The 23072-nt window shown below is 38.8% G+C and overlaps 1 protein-coding gene across 3 annotated transcripts in view; it reads left to right on the forward strand.

The window, feature by feature from the left end:
- The window catches only part of LOC101575991 (UDP-glucuronosyltransferase 1-8), a 200441-nt gene that overhangs the window by 29503 nt on the left and 147866 nt on the right, over positions 1 to 23072 (forward strand). The window contains exon 1 of one of the 3 annotated variants that reach the window (XM_023722286.1): positions 18591 to 19452. The exons of the other annotated variants lie outside the window; for them this stretch is intronic. Coding sequence (XP_023578054.1) covers positions 18598 to 19452 — 855 coding nt within the window. The 5' untranslated portion in view covers positions 18591 to 18597. Of the gene's footprint in view, positions 1 to 18590; positions 19453 to 23072 lie in introns of those variants that run through there. 3 annotated transcript variants of the gene reach the window in all.

Genomic DNA, 23072 nt, shown 5'->3' on the forward strand with positions numbered 1-23072 from the left:
GCTGCGCCTGGGCTGGGACTGGTCCCGCCGGCGCAGGGTAGCAGGAAACTCTCCGCACACTCACCGGACCTGGGCTAGGACTGGGTCTCGAAGGAGAGTTCTTTTGATGTAGTGCTTCTGGATCCTTTCAACATCTATGGCTTAATTATTGCCAGGTATTTCTCACTCCCATCTGTGGTCTTCACCAGAGGAGTATTTTGCCAGTTTCTTCAAGAAGGGGCTCAGTGTCCTACTCCGCTGTCTTATGTTCCTAGTCTTTTCTCAGGCTTTTCAGAAGCCATGACTTTCAAGGAGAGAGCATACAACCAAATTTTCCACTTGTCAGAGCATTTGTTTTGCCCCTATTTTTTCAAAAATGCCTTAGAAATTGCCTCTGACATTCTCCAAACACCTGTCACAGCATATGACCTCTTCAGCCACACATCGATCTGGTTGTTGCGCACGGACTTCATTTTTGACTATCCCCACCCTGTGATGCCCAACATGGTCTTCATTGATGGGATCAATTGCCATGAGGGAAAGCCCTTGGCCAAGGTATGTTGTCTCTCTGTGGTACATTAAGAAAATCTGGCCAGAAAATAACGGCTTTCCAACCTGCCATTTGTTGTTTCAATTCAACACATTTCAACTTTCATTGAGGCTTAACAAATTCTTGTGTGCCATTCACTTAATTATAGATTAGCCAATTTTATAAATCCACACTTACTGATATCAAAATGTCTGTAGAATTCATATTCTTTTATATACTTTCGATACTGTGTTTTTAAATTCTGTTTTTGGAAAAATAGTGAAAAATCTATCAGGAATTGAAACTTTCATGTTTGCTAATGCCATGTTCCACCCTCTAAGAAAATGCTCTTAACAGTTTTGCATGCAACTTTCATTTTCTTAAATTATTTTTAATAAGTATAGTATATGTAGTATAAATTCTTACAGCTATTTTATTGAAATTGTATTTAATGTCACATTGAACATAATGCTCTTTACCCTGTTCTTTCACTTGCCAGTAATAATAGTTATCTTTGAAGGTCAGTTCTTAACAGATCTGACATGTTCCTTTAATAAAACAATAAATGTCTTTATGTTGAATACACCAGTGTGTTTTCAGACAACTAATGTTGACAGATACTTAGTTCGAGACTGAACTAAACGTTCTTAAGTACTTTGTTTAAGCTCAAAGCTGTCCATATTTGTTATTTATCTTAGTGTTACAGAGTTTTAGGTGGAAGGTTGCTAGGTATAATGATACACACTTAATGCATTTTAATAAATTTGATTTCTTTAGAAATTTTCAATAGCCTCATGGTTGAGTCCACATATCTGAGAGTTCTAGTAATTTCACATCTTCTTTGATGCTTGGTGTTGTCAAACTTTTTAATTTTTCTTAATTTTCTGGGCAAAAAGAAACCTATGAGGCTAGTTCAGTTCTGCTTCTCACTTCACAAATCTGTTGGCCATTTGTATTTCCTCTTCTGTGAGTTAGTCACATTCTTTAACAGTTTTATAGGTTTATTTGTTTTTGTATAGCTAAGTCTACAAGGTAGACTTAGTTCTCTCAAGACTAATCTATCTAAACATTTTCTTGTGTTTTAGTGTTTTTAATTACCTTTTATTGTGTAGTAAGGATATTAAGCTTTTTTTTTTTTTTTTTTTTTTTCTTTTGGTGCCAGTGATCAAACTCAGAACCTCTCGCTTCCCAGGCAGGTACTTACGCCACTGAGATATTTCCCCGGCCCAAACAGTAAGCTTTTATTACTTGTGCTGGAAATATTGTTTCCTTGGCTGTTCTTCATTTCTATCATACAAGACTGTCATTTTTGTCAGAAATTGTTGACCTGAGTCCCCTACAGAGCAACATAACAGCATGGCTTTACTTCTTATACTGTAGGGGACTCAGGTCAACAATTTCTGACATTGCCAGTCAAGCAGAAGACCCAATACTATTATGGACTACTGGACTCTTATAGAATATTTTGCTGAGTTAACACACCTATAATATTCAAATAACGGAACTTAACAAAAAAAGGGGATACAGATGGATGTCCATTTTGTATCTGTGTATTCAAAATGGTTAGGATAGATATATAGTTACATTCTCTTAATGAATAGAGGGATTTGTTCTGATAGTTTTTGTAAGTAGGACATCATGTCTGCATCTTGCACAGAAATTAACCACTAGGAAGAATGTATGCAATGTGTTAATTATTGAAACTGTCCTACTAGTTTGGTTTGAAACTGTCTCATTGCTATTTGTTTCTCAATAAAATTATGGGAAAAAACTACTCTGAACTTAAAAAAAAGACTGTCATTTTTGGAAAATCAAATTGGCTAAGTTTTCTTTAATTTTTCTATATTTCACTTGTTTAGTTCTCTCAAGACTAATCTATCTAAACATTTTCTTGTGAGTATCTAATGTTAGTTTGTGTTCAGTGAGTATTCCACTATACTATATGATTTAATAAAAACATCACCCTTCACCCAGAGAATTGACATGCAGCTTTATCATATCTTAATTTTTTATATTTATTGGTCTGCTTCTGAACTCTCAGTTTTTTCCTACTGACTTACTTGTTCATTCATGGTGTGGGAGAGAGATACAGAGGCAGAGATATAATTTTCAAAATGTTTCTGGATGATTAATCTGGGCCGTTTTAAGGTGGGATTCAATCATTTGCAATTGAAAAAGTCTTGACAAATGCAAGAGTGAGATTCTTGGGAAATCCATACTTGCAAAATCCAGGTCAAATGGCTTATGTCTGATCTTCCCATCTATTTTTTTTAGGGTAAGACTGCATTTCATCACTGTTCTAGTTTACTATAAGGTCCAACACACTTGGCAATACAGTCCGATCCTCTCACACATCTGGTGTGAGCTTGTTTATTGAGTTTTATGGCCAACTGCTGGGAAAGTAGAATAGTATTCTTGCTAAAAATTGGAATGCTCTAGGTTTAGGCTTGTCAAAATTAGGCCTGGCCTTGTTCTTGTGGCAAGGCTAGGCAATGAGATGCACTAGTTAAAAAAAGAAAAATAAAGTAAAATCATCAGTATAAATGAAGAGGAATTAGAATCCTAATACACTGTTACTTACAATGTAAAATGATGAAGCAGTTATGGAAAGCTGTTTGATGGTCTCTCAGTAAGTGAAAACTTGAATTACCTGATAGTCTAGCAATTCTACTTCTCCATGTGGAGGTAAGGAATCGAAAACCGATACCAAGACAAGGACTTGGATTGAAATATCATAGGAACACTGTTACTATAGTCGAAAGATGTAGACAACTCTAAAATCCATCAATGAAAGATTACATTTTCTTAGAGTAGTTGGTCCATACATTGGAATAATATTCAAACATAAAACGAATAAAACAGTTATATGCTACAGAATAGATGTGCTCTGAAAATATTTGAGGGACCCCGAAGAAAGAGCCACATGTTATATAATTCTATGTATATGAAATATTCACAATAGACAAATCCAAAGAGACAGAGCAGTTTAATACTTGCCAGAAGCAGAGGAGGGAGGGAAAGAGGAGTGACTCCTTAGTTAAAGGGATTTCTTTTGGGATGACAAGATATTCTGGATCTATCCATCACCTGAGCAATGGATAAAAAAAGATGCAGCATTTTTATACACTGGAATATTACTCAGCTATAAAGAAAGACAAATTTGAGGACTTCGTAGGTAAATGGATGCAACTAGAGGCTATACTCATAACTGAAATAAATCAGACTCACACGTGTAAATGTTGTATTGTCTCCCTTGTGTAAGAACCTGAAAGAAGAAATAAAACCTGAAAGGAATAATGGATACAGTAAACTGGAAAGGAACTGAACATAAGAAATAAACAATGAGGATGAGAGGAAGAGAAAAAAAGAAATGGGAAAAATCATGCAAGTAGATATACAGGACAGCTAAGATGATGGTAGTACTCCTTTCCATCAGTGTTTTAAAAGTAGCAGTTAATGCTTAAAATGTTCACTTTGACTAACTCTACATGCTACTATCTGTAATCTGAGCAACTACACTGAAGACAGCAAAGTGCAACACGAAAACCACAGTTGAATACCTCTCATCTTGTTCTAAATGTGTGCCATTTCTAATGTCTTATCGATTAGTATACTCTCTTTAAAATAAATTAAAAAATAAAAAGTAAAAAATGACAAGAAAAAATTAGGGTTCACTGAAAGTGTTAATAATTATTTGACCAGTCTTGCATACCTATATCTATTAATCTGAGCAACAGACTTGATAAAAATATGTAATACAACAACTATTGTTAATTTTTAAAAAATATTTATTTATTTATTGATTGATTGATTGTGTGTGGCCAGCTCAGCCCACCAGGGGGCGGGGCTGGCTGGCATGTGGTGCTGGGGGATTGAACTGCGGTCCCTGTGCTTTGCTTAGCTTAGCTTGTTCTAAGTAGGTGCTTTAGACCACTGAGCCATCTCACCAGCCCCTATTGTTAATTTTTTATTCTTGTTTTGAAATTCTGTACCAGATGTGTTTTTTTAAACAAAGAAGACTTGGTATATAATTTACTTATTTATTTTGTATTTAATACAGGGTCTACAGGGTCTCACTACATAGATCTGACTCATAGTGACCCTCTTGTGACCCTCTTGGAATCCCATAGTGACCTGGGATTCCAGGTGCATGGCAGCACGCCTAGTCTGTACCACATGTATTGTTGTTTGGTACTCTTTCTGTCTTTATTTCTGTTGTTTTTGCTTTTGGCTTTGTTTTTACTCTTAAAAATAAAATGAATAAAAAAAATATTCTACATCTAGATAGTGGTGGGGGTTGTACACATTGTGGCTGTTCTAGATGCCACTGAATTATATTTTGGAATGATGAAGATGAATTTTATGTCATGTGCATTTGATCACAATTTTTAAAAGAAAAGTGTCTTTTTAACACTTGGTGTGTATGAATTAAGATAAAAACATTTTTTATACTTCATCATTTCTTCCCTTAGAACAGGTTCCTTCCTTTGCAAAAATGCTGTGACAGTTGAGTTCAGTCACCTTTCTCTACTGGGGAACCCAACTGCATAGGGTCCAACCCATCACCATGGGCCTCCTTGGATGAAGTTTACCTTACCATTTAAAAATAAATTTAGTTTTTAAAAATGATAATACTCCTACAAAATGCCTTTCCCAGTATTCAAAAGATGAAAACCTAACAATTCATCTAAATGGAGGACTACATTTTTAAAATGTAGTGGATATATGCCACTGAATGACATTCAAGCACTGAAAGGAGTGAAATACTGGTCTGAGCAGATGTATCCTGAAAATAGGTGAAGTCAAGCAACCTGGTATTGCTTCTGCTTTCCAGGAGTCTTCAGGAAGGCAGCCATGTTGATCGTGGCTGGTTAGGTCCTGCAGCTTTGTGGGGATATCAACCATATCTCCCGATTCCTTCCCAATCTTTGTCCTGTCAGGTGTGGTCCTTCATTGCTCTTGAAAGAGGTGGTAGCTGTGGCCTGGATTTGCCTCGAGCAGGAGACTAGCATTGCAGCTGTTGGCTCAGTTGTAGCTGCTGTCAACATGAGCTGCTGGCTGGCTACTGGAGCAGCCACAAAGCATATGCCTCTGGACATGCTCAGAGAGGATGGGGAGGAAGTGCTAAGGTCGTGCCAGCTGTCGGTTGGGTTACACTCCCTCTAGCTGTTACAGGGAAAATGGAAGGGTCACGCCTTATCAGGAAACCCACCCCTGCAAGAGATTTTATCCTCTTTAGTCTTAAAGGAATCTGAAGAGCAGTGGTTTGACTTCTGGAGCTATTGAGGAGCTCTTGTATGGCAGATGACCCTGCCCACCTGATTTACTAGTGATATGTAGGGACCTGACTTTTCCTCTGGAGACTCTGCTTTCAAGAGTCAGCTTGCATCACTGTCAGCTTAACCTAGAGTTACTCCTGTTACAAACTTTACCAAGAGGTTGAATGTGCAAAGTCCAAGATGTCAGAAGAAATACAGTTAATACTAAGGCACCACACAAGGATGGAAGACAAGTTAAACTCCAGTGAGCTTCCTAAACTGCTCTTTAGATAGTCTGTGTACTGAAGATACGCAGCTATTCTTCCTGTTGGTATATTTCTTTGATATTGACTACAACCTCGCCTGTAATATTGTTATAAATGCAGTAGGAACTGTTGGTTATTGTGCAAACACCTCCTTACTCTGCCAAGATAAAGTTAAATGCTAAACTGATTCGAAATCTCCTGAGGGCTCTCTCTGTCTGTGCTGTATATGGTATGTAATCTTTCTGCTCTAATTTCTAAGAGTATTCTCCTGTCAAGTAACACCCTCCCCATGCTGCCAATCTTATAGTAGCTCCTGGTAGGAGTGTGGTTGTTACTTAAATTGAATCTACTATGAATATAGATCCCTCTCATCCCTGGAGCTAACGTTGTGCATTTTCTGCAAAACTGCATCAGTGAGTTTACATGCAAGGACTGGATTGACAAGCCCTGTAGGTGGGGAAGGCAGCTAAGTCATCAGCATTATGTGAGGAAGTTTGGGTTCATAATTTAATTTTAATTTAAAAGAGATGTGTCATTATATTAAGATTGTTGATTTGTTCTTGATAAACACTGGTAGTGTGTGCTTTTTAAGTAATTTTTTTCATTGCTTCTAGGTGTAGAACATACAGACACAAACCTATTTTGTGATATTTATTCTCTGATCATTCATTTTAGTAAATGTAGACTAGTAATATCAAGTGTGGCTGCTTGTCCCATGACAAACCAATGAAATGAAGATACAAAATGGTGAGGAAAAGAATGCAACTTAATTTGAAAGTGCTTGCTCAATCAGAATAATAAGATTTGTTCTGTCACAAAGTCCTGCTTGCCAGGAAGTTGATCTAAGGTGGCTTCTATAAGTGGTGGATGGATGTCCCCAACTTGGTGGGAATCTTAGAGCAAGAGGGACAGATGTTGCCTACTGAATCCTCATTACCTATCTTGAGGACTTTGTAGTTTCTACAAATTTTGAAAGCAAAGATAATTTTTCTCACGTTATTCCTGTCATTGATTAGCTACAGATTGTACAGCATTCAAGGGTAGGTAGCTGCCTCAAGCCTCTCTGCTGATTACCAATTGGTAGCAAAATGCCCATTAATAAGTGAAAGTGTCCTCTCTCTTTCACGTACCATATACTCTATCAGTAAAACTTTCTTAGTTAGCTACAAATTACAGGCAATGAATTAAAATATCCCCAATACTTCATTCTAACATTATCTCTTTTTTTATATCAATTACTGACTTCTTTTTTTCTAATCAGGCTGAATAAAGCTTTATCAAATTGATTGCTTTTACATTTCCTTGACACTCTCTAATTAAAATTTTTTTCTGTTTTGTTGATTGCCATGATTTCATTCACTACCATTTTTTCTTTTTCTAGATTTTAAAATAGTGAAAATGTATAGGATAAAAATAATATTGTGCTTTTCCCATAAGACATGGAATAATAATTCTAGTTACCATGCATCATATCAAATACTTAGCTTTTTGTGGTAAGAACTTTAAAATTTATGCTCTTAAAAGTTTTGAAGATATGGTCATCTATTAGTATCCTTATCAGCTTCTGTAGCTGGTCTCAAAGATATTTCTCTTATATTTATTTCAGCTACAATCTCTGTAACCACCATTGTGCTCTCTGCTTCCATGAATTACAGTGTGTTAGAAGCTACAGATAAATTAGAATATGTGGTGTTTGTCGTTGTTGTCTTGTATTGTCACTTAGCATAATCTTCTTTGATTCCAACAGTGTTGTCTCAAATGATGGAATTTCTTTCTTGCTTAAGGCTGAATTGGATTCTGCAGTGTAGACACACCCTTTTCCCCTTCCTTCATTCATGTGTTGATGGACACTTAGGTTGGTTCCCTAAGGTGGCTGTTGTGAATGGTGCTGCAGTGAAACTGCACTGGAAGTGCTGATATCTCTTTGATAAATTGACTTCAAATCTTTTATTTAGGTCAATACCTGGAAGTGAGGTTGAGGGATCATAAAGAAATCTTTAATTTTTAAAGAACACAGTTTAATAATGGCTACACCATTATGGATATATACTTTATATTTTCACCAACATGGTACAAGAATTCCTTTCCTCCACATCCTGGTCCACACATTTCCACTTTATCTTTTTGATGGTAGACATTCTGACAGGTACAAGATGCTATTTCTGTTGTAATTTGCATTTCACTGATGCATAATGATGTTGAACATTTTTAATACATCTGTTACATTGGGAGCCACTGAAGCTAGAAATTGGTTGTATGTGTGAGGGAAGGACAGGACCATAGTGCCTAAAGAAGGCAAGCTACTTCAATCTTGAGAAAAGCATCCTTCCTGGACAATTTCAGCCATTAGTTACTGGGCAACTTTGTGTCTCATGATACTATATTTGTAAGAGTAATAAAGAAATGCCTTTACTGTTGTTGTTTAGGTCCTTTGCCCATAAGGCAAACAGGCCTCCACCTGACCCAGCTCTTGTCTCTTGTCTGTCTTTTCCTCATTCCTGCTGCCAAGAGACCAATGAGTCCCCACACTCTTACATGTCTTCTTTTGGGGAGTATCTATTGAGATTGTTTGCCCATTTCTTTATTACTTTTGTTCTCCTACAATGGTGTTGCTTGAGCTCTTTGTAAATTTTGGATATTAACCACTTACCCCAGTGTGTAAGTTGTCTGTGTATGAAAAATTTCTTTTCCTATGCAAAATATTTTTAGTTTGATAAAACTGCAATAATTTGTATACCTGGATAGGATCAAATACAAGTAATAATTGGCCCGAATAATATGATGTCATTTTTTCCATTTTCTTCTACTAGTTTTACAATTTCTGACCATTCAGTATAAATATGTAATTCACTTTGAGTTGATTCTCTGTGTTGTTTTTTTTTGAGTGCACTTAAGTTTTATTTGTAAGTCCACATTCTTAGCTTACAGACACCTATATTCCATAGAAGACTCTTCTTTCTTACAATAAGTAGAGTGGCTGTAAGCCAGGGAAAATGTCCTTGGATGGCAGCCTTGTAAAATTTACTTAATGCTTCTGAATGTGCTCACTGTCCCCTAAATCCCTGTGACAAGCCTCCGCATGAAGTGTAGTCACCACATTCAGTTCCAGAGCTCAATTGCCCTTTCCTGTGATAGGTAACCAACGCCCACAGCACAGGACAGGACAGTACGACAGGAGAACAGTAAGCGTGGGTAATGACTTCTCCCGGAGAGGGGCATGGTCTCTGTCCCTACCTATTTACTTCTTGGAGACATAGGGCCAAACCACTAGCCTAAAAGCTCTTGTCCTCTGCAAGGATGCTTACTCTGTGGGGACATACTGAAAAATTTGCCTGCTTTCCCTTAAGGCTTATCCTGTCTTCTCTGAGTTGGACCATCCGAACACCCCTCAGGGTTTATGGGGAATTGGATCCAGGAGCATACCTTTTCCCTCTGGGTATCAAGAATTTTGATATCAAGTTGTGAAGATGCTCAAGCCCCTTATCTATTCTTCTTCTTTTTTGACAGAACCAGGGATTGAACTCAGACCCTTGCTTATTCTACTGAGCCATCTCCCCAGTCCCCCCTCTTATCTATTCTTAATAAATCATCTCTGGGTTACTTATACTTGCTGCAATATAAATATTATATTAAATAGTCTTTCTATTTAGGGAATAATGAGAGAAAAAAGTTCTGTACCTGTTCAATATGAATTCAATTTCTTTTCCAAATAATAACAAAAAACAAACAAACAAAGAAATGTTATGAACCAAATAATTTTGAACTATAGTTGGTTGGATTCATGAACACAGAACTCGGGGATATGGAGGGCTGAGTGTACATGGGAATGTCTTTATCTTCCCTTTCCAATAAAGAGCTATTCCTTGTTTTTTCAAATGCAAAATGTTTATTTTATTTATTTTTGTATTTTAGTACAGGGTCTACAGGGTCTATAGGGTCTCACTCCGTAGATTGGACTCATAGTGATTCTCCTGTTTTCAGCTTCTCAAGAGCTGGGACTACAGGTGCACGCCACCATGCCCAGTCTCAATCGCTGTCTTGGCGTGCCCTTGGGGCAGGGGTGGCACAGCAGGCTGAGGATGAACCCAGTCCCTGAGCCTGCCTTAGCAGGTGCTTTAGTCTGCTGAGCTATTTGGCCAGCCCTTCAAATGCAAAATGAACCCTCATTTTTTATCCTTAATTTTCATGCCAGGCTTCAAGTCAGTACTTCATAAATGGGGATTAGTAACTTTCATAGATAGCTCACGGCAGAAAAAAGAACCAACAGAAGTGATTTGGTATGAGATAAAGATCCAATTTCATGTACATACAGCAGGATTTATTGACAAGACTATTTTTCCCACATTGTATATTTTTGGCACCTCTAAAAAATCAGTTTACAGTAGATGTGAGTTTTGTGCTCTTTTTTTCTATTCCATTGATCAATATGCCTATTATTTTCTCAATTTTGTGCTCTTCCAATCAGGCAGTGTGATGTCTCTACCTTTGTTATATTTGCTTGTGATTTCTTTGGATAGCTGGACTCTTTTGAGGTTTATGACAAATATTTGGATTACTTTTCTATTTCTGTGAAGAATGTCATTGGTATTTTGATAGATACTACAGTAAATCTAAAAGCTAACTTAGGTGTTATAGTACTTAAAATATTAATTCATTCAATTTATAAAAGGAAGATAACATTTTATTTATTGGTGTCTTCAATTTTTTTCATCAAGGTCTTGTAGTTTTTATTCTATAGGTCTTTTACCTCTTTGGTTAGATTGATTCCTAAATATATTAATTTTTGTAGTTGTTGTAAATGGAATTATTCCTTGACATACATTTTCAGACATATTGTTGCTAGTGCCTAGGAATGCTAATGACATTTTAGTTGTTGAGTTTTTGTTCTGAAACTTTATTGTAAGTTTTCTTTTTTTTTTTTTTTTTTTTTTTCGGAACTGGGGATTGAACTCAGGCCCTTGTGCTTGCCAGGGAAGCGCTTATTCTACTGAGCCATCTCCCCGGCCTCTTTGCTGTAAGTTTGAATTATTTCAAAAAGTGGTTTCTTTAGTGGAGCCTGCAGTATTTTATGTGCAGAAAATGTTTAATAGAATTGGAAAAAGTAGAAATATGTATCTATCATAGCATGTTGGAAAATTTTATTATGGGTCCCACAAGTCTCATGTGTTCAGAAATGGGGCTTTTGGAAAGTGATTGGATCATGGGGCTCTATGTTTGCCAGTGGATTAATCAATTAGTGACTTCATAGCTTACTGTGCTGTTAGGGTGTGGGACCTTAGAGAAGGAGGTGGCTCACTGCTGAAGTGACACCGAAAGAAGTATTTTTTTTCTGATCCCAGGCATTTTATTTTATATTTTAATAACTTTATGGAGAAAGAAGTAGCAATGAGATAATTTCAAAACAGGTTAGTAGTACAGTTACAATAATTAATACATTGCATATTATTGTCTGTAGTAGTTATTCATAGTACAAGATGCAAACATGATATCTTGTCTAAACACTATTAGTTCAAAACCATCTTCTCATTGAACTAAGAGAAAGTAGCTGTATATTCAGGCTACTGTGTATACACAGATATATATATTTTTTTCCACTACAAAATGGTCCATTTATATCCCCTTTTCTGTTTACTTTTGTCAGAGATGTGTATTCCATTGCCATTCTTACATTGTAGGTACATGAATTCAGCAGAGTAATCCAATATAGACCAGTACTCTACGATAGTAGTGGGTTATCCACAAGACTGGCGGTATCAGAAGTTGTTGACTTGAGCCTTTTACAACTTAGCATATTAATATGGCTTTACTTTTTATACCTCAATTTTATACTTTTCTGCTGGATCGTTAAGACCAAGATAAAGCAAGACCTATATAACAAAGGAAAGGTGCATTTTTGTTACTGACTCCGCCCACCCCTGCCTCAGCTTCCTTACTGCTGGAGATTATGTGGCTTTCCTCGCCTAGGCCCTGCTGCCGGGCCATTTCTGCCCAGAAGCTACTCAGACTTGGCCTACACACCCTGTGAAGCCATGGACCAAATAAGCCTTTCCTCGTCTAGTTTGTAGGAGGCAATTTGTATGAGGTGTTTTGTCTCAGGGATGAGAGAGATGACTCACCCAGGAAATGGGTAGCTGGAGTGTGGTCATTGAGGTGAGTTCTCCTGACTATGTGGCTCAGAGCCTTTGGAAATGTTTTCCATGAAGAGTTTGGAAACATTCAGATAAGTGGGCTAGAGCAAGCCTGAAGTACTGTGAGGGGATCTTGCTGGGACACTCTGATCAGAGTTCAGAAGATCAGACTGCTGAAAAGAATGTAAACCTCATCAGGTTTCAGATGGAATCGAGGACTCTATTGAGATTTGGACCAGAGGCCATTTATGTTGCATTATTGAAAAGAGACTGCCTATATTTTGCTCATGTCCTGACATTTTGTATGAGGCTGAATTTAAGGGCAATGGACTCATTAATCTGGTAAAGAAAATTTCCAGGTAGCCCACAGAGCAGGCTGCAGCAGGGGTATTGCTGGCTACTTTTAGCCTGAGGCTCAGGAGCAAAAAAACATAGCCAAATAATATTAAAATTTGTAGTTTGTGCAGAGAGAAAGCACATGTAAAGTTGGGTCCACAGAAAGTGTGGTTGTTGAGCATTAGTGCCATTTTATCAAAAGCCAAGGACAATAGGAAAGATGGCTTAAGGATATCACAGGAGTATTTTCTAGACTTGACCCATCACAAACTCAAAGGTATAAAATGATTAATCCTTTTGCAAGACTTTGCTTTAAGAGAAGAGAGCCTCAAGATGTTCTGGTCATGCAGAGCTGCTGATGGGCGTGTATCCACACGTTCAGCAATCAGGGTACTCAGAGACCACTGCAACCATGGTCCAAAGGGACCCAGATACTCCTTTAGTTGGCAGCATACTTTGGTGTTACACATGTGATAATGATTTTTCAGCCATGCAGAATGCAAGAGTTATGGGGTAACTACCTGGATTTCAGAGGTAGGCCCAGAAGGCCTTGGGATATGGTGTGATGGGATCAGGGTTCCTGCCAGAAACACAGTAAAAAGTAATCATGAAGCTTGGAGGGTGAAGACAGAGCTGTAATGGAAAACCCAAGAAGTGTGAGATGCTGGGAATATGGAACATTTTCCAAAGAAAGTTATAGGCAGTGAGCAGAGCTATCCTATGAAAGAAAATATGTGGACAGAAACCACCAGGCTTAGGGGTGGGATCGCCCAAACTGTTTGGAGCTCACATCTTTCCACCACTTGCCCAAGGTGCTTTCCATGGAACTAAAGACTTAATGTGTCCTCTTGAGTTTTGCTCTGGCTTGGATCAGATTCATTTTTGTTCCCCCATTCTTCTTGTTTGGAATGGAAATGTTTTCTGTGTGCCATTTTGTGTTGTATATATTTACTTCTTGATTCTTACAGGGGCTCACAGGTAATAGCCCTTGAATCTCATGGAAGACTTTGAACTTGGATTTTTTCCATATTGGAACTGTTAAGAATTTGTCAACTCTTGGAGATGGACTGGATGCATCTTGTATAAAGAGGTGGACATGAGACATTTGGGGTCCAGGGTTAGAGTGTTATGGTTTAGATCTGATGTGTCCTCCAGAAGTCTCATGTTTCTGAGGTAGAACTTTTGGAAAGTGATTGGACCATTGGGACATTGTAGTCATTAGTGGATTAATCCTTTGGTGGGTTCACAGCCCTGGGAAGATGGAGCACTGTTGGAAGAGAGGAGCAGAAAGGGTGTCTTCTTATGCATGGCCCTTGCTTTTCTCCCTCTGTGGTTACTGCCTGCCATGGCTTGAGTAGAGGTTTCCTTTGCTAGGCCCTTCCACCGTACCATTTCTGCTTGGAAGCCAGCTAACCATGGACTAAACCCACTGAAATGGTGGGCCAAATAAACTTCTCCTCTTTGGGTGTTGGGTATTTTTTTTTTACTAACTGATGAGAAAGCTGACTAATGCAGGCTTCAGTTTTTCACTGTTGAGTACATTAGCTGTGGACTACTCACATATGGTCCTTATTATGTTAAGGCCCACTGATTCTATAGCTAGTTTGGCAAATGTTTTATTATAGAAGGATGTTGGATCTAGTAAAGAAAATTTTTTTCACAACTAATGAAATGATCTTATGATTTTTTCATTATGTTAATGTGCTATGTCACATTTATTCACTTGTGTATATTTAATCATGTTTATATTCCAACGATTAATCTCACTTGTCCATGGTGGGTTCTCTATTCAGTGAGCTGTTGGTTTTGGTTTCCTAGTATTTCTTGTTTGTTGTTTGCTAATATTTGCTAAGGATTTTTACTTGAGTGCTCATCAAGAGATTTGACCTGTATATTTTTTCTTGCAGTTCCCGTGTTTACTTATAGCCTCATAAAAATATTCTCCTCCTCTTCTGTAGTTTAGAAGAGTTTGAGAAGGATTGTTACTAACTTCTAAATAATTCATAGAGATTTTAGCCATAAAGCTGTCAAATCCTAGGCTTTTCTTTGGTACATTATTCATTATGGGTATGTTCAGATTTTCTTCCTTTATGATTCCTCCTTGATGAATTGTGTGTGTCTGAGAATTTATCCATTTTTTCAAGGCTATTCATTTTTGGCATATAATTATTCATAGGAATCTTTTTTCATGCTTTGTATTTCTGCAACATCATTTTCTTCTGTTCTGGTCTTTGTTATTTTCCTCTTTCTGCTTCTGCTAACTTATTTTTTGTTTTTCTTTGTACCAGGGATTGAACTCAGGACCTTGCGCTTACCAGGCAGATGCTTACGCTGCTGAGTTATCTCCTCTGCCCTATCTTTCCTTCCTTTCCTTATTCTTTCTCTACCCCCTTCCTTCCTTCTCTCTTCTCTCTTAATGCTACTGGCTACTTGAACACAGGGCCTCATGCATTCAAGCAAGGGGAGAAAATGTTCTTCCACGGAGCTACATGTCCAGGCCTTTTTTATTTTAGTGTAGGTGTATGTTGCTATAAAATTTCTTTTTAGAAATACTTTATTAGGACTAGGGAGATAGCTCAGCTGCATAAGCACCTGCCTGACAAGTGAAAGGTCCCAAGTTCGATCCCTATACCACAAGCTGTGCCAGCCTGAGAACCCTGGGTGTGCTGGGCCAACCCCAGAACTGGGTGTGGTGGCACACACTTGTAATCCCAGCACTAAGGAGGCTGAAACAGGAGGATAACTACAAGCCCAAGCTGCATATTGAGATCTATCTATCTATATGAAATAATTTCTTTATTTAGATTTAAATTTTATTCTTTTAATTTATTGGTTCTCTTTCTATTTATTCAGCAGTATATTGTTTAATTTCCATGTGAATTCTCCCTAATTCCTCTTATTATTGATTTCTAGTCTGTACTATTGTTGTTGAGAAAGACAGGTGATATAATTTCAGTGTTCTTAGATGTGAGGAGACTTGTTTTGTACCCTAAAATGATGACCTGCCTTGGAGAATGGTCCCTGTGTACCTGAGAAGAATGTGCACTCTGTGGTATTGGGTGGACTATTCTGTCTCTATTTGTGATGTCATTTTGGTCTGAAGTGCTGCGAAAACAGCGCTTTCCTATTACTCTTGTGTTTGAATTTTGTCCCTTGTTCAAGGTGGGGTAATTAAATTCCCCATGTTTACTTACTGCCATCTATCTCATTTTTCAGATTCTTTAATATTTGTTGTATATACTTAGGTATTCCTGTTTTGAGTGCATATATTTTTAAAATCGTATCTTTATGATGAATTGGCCCTTTTATCATTATAAGGTGCTTCTTTGTCTATTCGTAAAGTATTTGTCTCAAAGCCAATCTCTTTCTGATGCAAACACAACTTCCCTTGTTCTCTTTGGCCTCCATTTGTGAAGAATACATTTTTTACTCCTTTATTTTCTTTAAAGTGAGGAAAATACCTTGTAGGAAATCTATAGCTGGATCTTTTTTTAAATATTCATTCACATATTATGAATTATGTTAATCATGTCAGAACTTTTTGATATATATTTAAAAAGCTTTTTTCGTTTATTTGTAATATGTGCAGTCTTATGCTGTCTGCAGAGTTGTAGAGATAGCCTTCACTTCAGCCTGTACAGGTGTTCTTTGGCAGGAATATACTATCATTCCTTCTCTTAGCCTGTTATTCTGGAAGGGCCAGCAGGGACTGTCCGAAGCAGAGGATGGTTACTGAGAGCTCACTAGTTGGCTGGGCCTTTGCCTTGGTATTGGTCTTCTGCAGAGCTGCCATCTGGGCTCTGCTGTTAGGTGATACCATTGGCTAGGCCCTGCCATCAGATACTGCTGACTGGTACTCTAATGGCTTCTGTTCAGGCTGATCAGAAGATACACTGCCTGGCTGGCAAGTCCACTATTTGGAATTCATAATTGTGTAAGAATGAAGGGTTGGTTTAATGGTTACAAAGAGTCACTGCTCAGGACGGATGGGGCAAAAGACTAGCTCCATGTATAACTGAGTGTCTTAATTACTTTTTCCTTGTTGCTGGGGCAAATACCCAACACTCAAAATTAAGGAGGGGAAAAGTTTATTTAGCTCACAGTTTGGAGGTTTCAGTTCATACTCTGCTGGCTCCAAGGCAAACGACAGCAGTTCATGGCAGCAGATAACCATGAAAAGCAGAGGAGGAGCAGCAGCTGCGGCGTCCATCAAGCCTCTTTCTTCCTTCTGTGCTGACTGCCAAGACTGGCACTCCATGGCTGGGTGTGAAGATCAAGCTCCTCTCAAGTAGGACCTCTCCAAGGAAGCAGGGCAGGGTGGCGCCAAGAAACCTTCCTCACCTCCTTTGTATACACTGTTTGTGCTGAGTCATTCTAGGGCTCCCCGTCTTGCCTTAGGGTGGAACCAAACAAGCCTAGGATGGGCCCTCCACAGCTGGGAACTGCGCCATCCAGCAGATTCAGCCAAGATGACACAATGTATCAATCACTACACCCAGGAAAGCCTTTTTCATCAGGTTTGAGACATAGGGTGGACTTTTGACTGAGGTGAGGGGCTGTTTGATCTTCTGTGTCAAGCAAGCCCCAGTACATCTCTGAAATACACAAACAGGAATCTTTCTGCCTGTGCAGCTCACTGGTGGGCTTCCAGGAATTAGCTCCCAATGCAACAGAATCTGGCTTAGAAAATCTACCCTCCTTCACTTATACTAGGAACTGGGTACACCTGTCATGATGAAGCGTGTGAGGTGGCATGATTGGAGTGAGAACATTTTTTGTTACCTTTCCCATTTGGATTTTACTCAGCTGTCATGTAGGTGCCTCAGCCTTGATCAAAAAGTATTAGGCTTCTCGAAAAGAGGTTCCAGTGTGTGAGCAGCCCCTAGGGGAACTTTCCTTTGGAAGAATGGAGCCTGAGACTTCGTATGACTCTGTTTCACAGATATCACTAAAAACATTTCGGTCTTTAACACAATCATCTGAAAGTGTCCCCGTTACCAAAGAAGGTGGTGAGTAGGGGTGTACAAGCACCCAGGAAGCATCCAGCACATGGACCTAAGAAGGATCATGTCTCTGGTTGGTGCGGAGCCCCTCATGAGCTGCTCCTTCGGGTGTGAGCTGGAAAGCATCCCCAGGTCACCTGTGAAAGTACTTGGAAACCCGGCCCATGGGACGGAGCAAATGCAGTGAGCCTTGCTCGTGTTCTCTGTCGGTGCAGAGCACAGCATGGGTGTCTAAGAAGAGGGACAACGCACAGACTCATCATTTCCCATGATCTCAGAGCGTGTTCTGCAGAGTGGAAAAGACAAACACCCAGACTCCTGAAGGACAGCTCTGTAGCAATAGGCTGGACTCGCAGCAGAGCTGGCAAACTTTGTTCAGAATCTGGGCACACAGAGGAATTCTCTGGCCAGCCCTGGCCAAGTGTGACCACCCACTGTGCTGGAGGCACCCAGGGGAAGGTGATTTAAGCAGGTGATTGTCCCATTTCATCAACTCCTCGCGGAGATCTCATTGCAGCTTAGAAATGCCTTAGAGTCTCAGGAATGGAGCATGAATCCTTGTGGAAGTAGAACAGTCCAGCCCTCAATACTGTCCATGAGAGAGCTGCTTAAGAACTGTAGCTCCACAGCCAGTGAGGTGGTCAGGCCAGGGACTTTCCAGCCGTTTGTTGAAATCAGAAGTGCAGTTCCTTATAGAGCAAGGAGCCTTTGGTCATATGAGAATAAAATCCATATTTTGCTTTGGGCCAAATTCCTGAAATACAATCTTTATTTCCTTACATTTTCAGAATCTTGCTTAAAAGTTAACTCATCTTCACCTTCCAAGCCCACACTGTAGCAGAGGGCATAATCTCTCCCCAAGGTAAATGTCATAAACTAGTTTGGCCTATAAAACGTATGATAGGCATCACTTATATTACTTAATTACTCTTGCTCTTGTGAGTGAATTACTGGCAGTGAGTTTAATTTTTGCTTTAAATCCATGTATGAAGCCACACCTTCCTCTCAGGATAAGTTTTATGTTTACACTTCCTCTATCCATGGCACCCTGTACCAGCCAAGAGTCTGAGCAGCTGGCAGGCCCTGGCTGTGGTCCCCATGGCTCCTGCACGCTCGCCTGCTCCTCTCCCTCTGTGCCTGTGTCTGCTGCTGGCATCTGGCCTTGCCCAGGCAGGCAGGCTGCTGGTGGTGCCCATGGATGGGAGCCATTGGTTCACCATGCGCTCGGTGGTGGAGCAACTTGTCCAGAGAGGCCACGAGGTGGTCGTGGTCATGCCGGAGGTGAGTTGGCAACTGGGACAGTCGCTGAATTTCACAGTGAAGACTTACTCACTTTCTTACACTCTGGAAGACTTAAACCGGGAGTTCAAGGTTTTCATGGAAGGTGCATGGAAAACTCGAGAAGACAGTTTATTTTCTATTGTCACAGGTGCATCCAAAGGTTTTTTTGAATTGATATTTTCACAATGTAGAAGCTTGTTTAGTAACAAAGAACTAGTAGCGTACTTGAAGGAGGCTTCTTTTGATGCAGTGTTCCTGGATCCTTTTGATATGTGTGGCGTAATTGTTGCCAAATATTTTTCACTCCCATCTGTGATCTTCACCAGAGGTGCAATTTGCCAATATATTGAAGAAGGTGCCCAATGCCCCAGTCCTCCTTCTTATGTCCCCAGAAATTTTTTGGGGTTTTCCAGTGCCATGACTTTCAAGCAGAGAGTACGAAATCATATTTCATACTTGGAGGAAAATTTTTTGTGTCCCTACTTTTTCAAAAAAACTTTAGAATTTGCCTCTGAAATTCTCCAAACACCCGTCACAGCGTATGACCTCTTCAGCCACACATCGATCTGGTTGTTGCGCACGGACTTTGTCTTCGACTATCCCAAGCCTGTGATGCCCAACATGGTCTTTGTTGGTGGAATCAACTGCCACAAGGGAAAGCCCTTGTCTGAGGTATGCCCTCTGTCCTGTAGCATGTGTAGGGTAACTTGGCTTTGCAGCTTAAAAAAAAGAAAAAATTTCCTTATGGAGCTGTGATTTCTCACTTATATTTGTTATAATCAGGATTTCTTTCTAGTTAGCAAATTATTTCATGCTGACTCTTCAACTGTAGCTAATACATTGCATACAATCTGGCCTCCTTGAGTATGTGTGCGAACCACTGACACAGTTGTAGATAATCTCCTGGCTGCATTGTCTGTTACTATTTTTGGAAGATACAGTGATAAGTGAAACTTCCTTTTTACCAGTTCTGTGCTACCTCCTATAGGACAGAGCTCTTAGCAGTTTTGTATGCATGTTTTTCAACTTGGTAGGGGTAATTTAATCTATATCTCCATATGTACATTCAGGCTATAAATTTTCATACTTATTTGATTAAAACAAAATCAAAGGGCTGGTGAGATAGTTCAGTAGCATAACTACTTGCCTGGCAAATGCAAAGTCCTGAGTTCAATCCCCAGTACAAAAAAAAAAAAAATCAAGTGGCAGGTTGGCAATAGTGTTCTTTACCCCCCTGTTTTCACTTCTTAAGACATCATAGACATCTTTACAGAACACTACTTTCAGGTTTGATTGGTTCTTTAAAAAAATTTTTTTTAACAAAACATGCAATTTATTAAGAACTTAATGGGCAGAAGGAATAGAAACCCATCTTGGCCAACAGTAACATAGGATTGCTAGATTGAGAGATAAGAGAATGATGATTTTTTAAAAAATAATAGCATAAAAGTCTTTATTTTGGAGTCACTGTATTTTTTATACTTTTTTTTCACTTTTTTAATGTATTTAGTACAGGGTCTCACTACGCAGTTCCAACTTGTGATGATCCTCCTGTTTTCAGCCTCCCTAGCGCTGGGATTACTGGCCTGCTCCACCATGCCTAGACTCCGTGGATGGCTCAGCATGCCCTGGGGGTGGGGCTGGTGCAGCATGTGGGACTGGGGATCAAACCTGGTCCCTGAGCTTGCCAAAGCAAGTGCTTGGTGCACTGAGCTATCTTGCTGGCCCTCACCCTATTTTTTAATCAATCAATATTAATGCATATTTAGAATTTCCCATTTTTCCTTTGATGAGTGAGGCTACATTAAGCTTGCTTTCCTGGTGGTACTAGGATCATCTGACTGAGGTATATGCATAGTCGTTCTTGTTCCTTTTTTCTTTCAATTTTGAGGCAGAGTCTCACTAAGTCATCCAGGCTGGGCTTCAATTTACATTTCTGCCTCAGCACGCTCGTGTATTGGGTTCACGGCTGTGCGCCACCATGCCTGGCCCGAACTGCTTTCTTCAAATTCACATATTTCTATATGTTAGTGGGCTTTAATAGGCTTTATCTTAGTAGGCCTAGTTATCAAGTGTCTGGGCCTGATAGTATGGACAGGTTACATTTTAATTAATTTGAGAATTGATTTAAAATCTTGATCCACAGTATTTGTGAACTGTAGCTTTTTCAGTACTCTCTCCAATTCTAAATGCTGGGAAACTTAAACTTTTGTGAGTTGGGGGCAAGAAAGTCCTGTGTAGCTGCTTGTTTTTACTCCCTCTTTTCAAAAATATATTGACCATTTATAGTTCTTCTCTTTTTTTTTTTTTGAGCGATTTGTTGTCTTTATTTTGTTGACTACACATTTGTTTTGAAATTAAATGCATGATAAAGCAGCAAATAATATGACACAATTCATTTCCTGAAACGATAGACACTTGAGCCCCATTAGCACAGGAACATGGAGTACTTCAATTAAATATTTTGAAAGCGAGAAGGGCGTGTTTATATGAGGGGCTTAGTGTTCAAATGTGGACTTTCTTATTCTCTCTGCACCTTATTTAGGTACAGAATGTGTCACCATGACACAACTCCGGGTGAATCCTTCATTTTGAAGAGGCAGCAGCTGAATTTCTTCTTTTGCGAATTGCATATTCACAATCTTTAATCACTTTATAGGGCCCTTTATCTTTATAATGAATTTTACGAGCCTTTTAAGTAGTGGGAATATTAACACAGCCTTTGTATGTGCACGGTAAGTATGTTTTCCTTGGATGTTCTTTACCTTTTGACAAATAGAATTTTCACTTCGGAGAGTCGAATTGATAGCAGATCTTCCCAAACCTAAAGTTTGTAAATGTTTTCTCTAAACTGTTTTATTTCCTCCAATGCATATAGTTTTATTTCTTTTGCAGTGAGACTTTTAATCCATTGTAAGGATCTAACTTTATTCATTTCTCAAAAGATAACCCATTATCCTAGTGCCACTTAGTACTAATTCTATTATTTACCCACTGAGCTGAAATATATCGTTATCACATTTTAATCTTCTCTATCTTTTTCATCTACTCTGAATGCTCAGTTTTGTTTCACTAATTTGTCTATGTATACGTAAGAATTGTATTTTGATTCAGTACTTTTGTAGTAAGCTTTACTATCTGGTAGAGCAAGTCTAAGTTGCTTCATAATTCTAGCTGAAGTTTAAAGTTCTTGATAAATTTAAAATTATTTTCTTTTAATTCTAAAAAGTAAACATGAACCATTAAGGTCCCACTAATATTGTAAAGATTAGTATGTTTTTTGTATCTTCCTATTCGGGAATATTATCTTTCTTTACTTACTCAGTTCTTGTTTTATATCGTCAATAAAATTTTGCATCTTAGTTTATGTAATTATTTTATCTTATGAGAATATAGGCATTTTATTGTTTTTGAAATTATTGTACACAGCTTAATTTTTTCTCAACTGGTTATTGATAAAGTACAAATTTGGATTTCCCACATTTATTTTGTGTCTAGCTGTATTCCTAACTTCTATGCTAGCCTATAAAGCTTATTAGATATACAGTCACTTGCAAATAATGCCCTCTCTTGATAATTTATAGCCCTTGCTTTCCTTTATTGGAAAATATACCTCCAAATCATTGTGGGGGCATATTGGCCTGGGTAGCTTACCCTGGCCTTTGACCACTTGCAAATGAAGAAGTCTTGACAAATGCAAGAGGAATATCTTTGGCAAATAAATAATGTTTACTTTCTGGTAAGACATTTCATGTCTTAACTCTACATTATTTGCATAGGGATGGGCTGTACCTGTTTTCCTATTGTTCTGGCTTCTTACACAGTCACTCTTGTCTATTATTTTCCTGTGCACCGGCTTGTGTCCAGTGAACGAATCACTTTCTTGTGAGCTTGATGGGTAAGTGAAGTAATGATGAGCCTTTCTGGAAGGCAGTGAGACTAGTTTAAACTGTGTGAAGACAAGCCCTGTGTTTCTGCTTTTGGCAAGACCAGGAGAGGAGAGGGGCCAGGCAGGGCTGTAAAAGCTGAGCTGGTCCGAAGGGCTTTTTCTCCCCTTCGTCCTCTGGCGGTTCAGCACCAAGCAAACTCAGGCCCCATCTGTGACCTTGCTCTCTTCCCAGGGGTGGAGCCCTGCTACTTGCTGAGCACACAGCGACCTCAGAATGGCTCGAGACAACACCCTGAGGGCTTAGAGATATAGAAGCTCTGTATGATTTCATATCACCTATCACATAGAAATACATATAAAATATGAATTGTATTGAGCCATATAATGTTTGATATGTAGAACT

The sequence above is a fragment of the Octodon degus genome, unplaced genomic scaffold (genome assembly GCF_000260255.1).
Source record: "Octodon degus isolate 3935 unplaced genomic scaffold, OctDeg1.0 scaffold00089, whole genome shotgun sequence".
In the NCBI taxonomy this organism is placed as follows: domain Eukaryota; kingdom Metazoa; phylum Chordata; class Mammalia; order Rodentia; family Octodontidae; genus Octodon; species Octodon degus.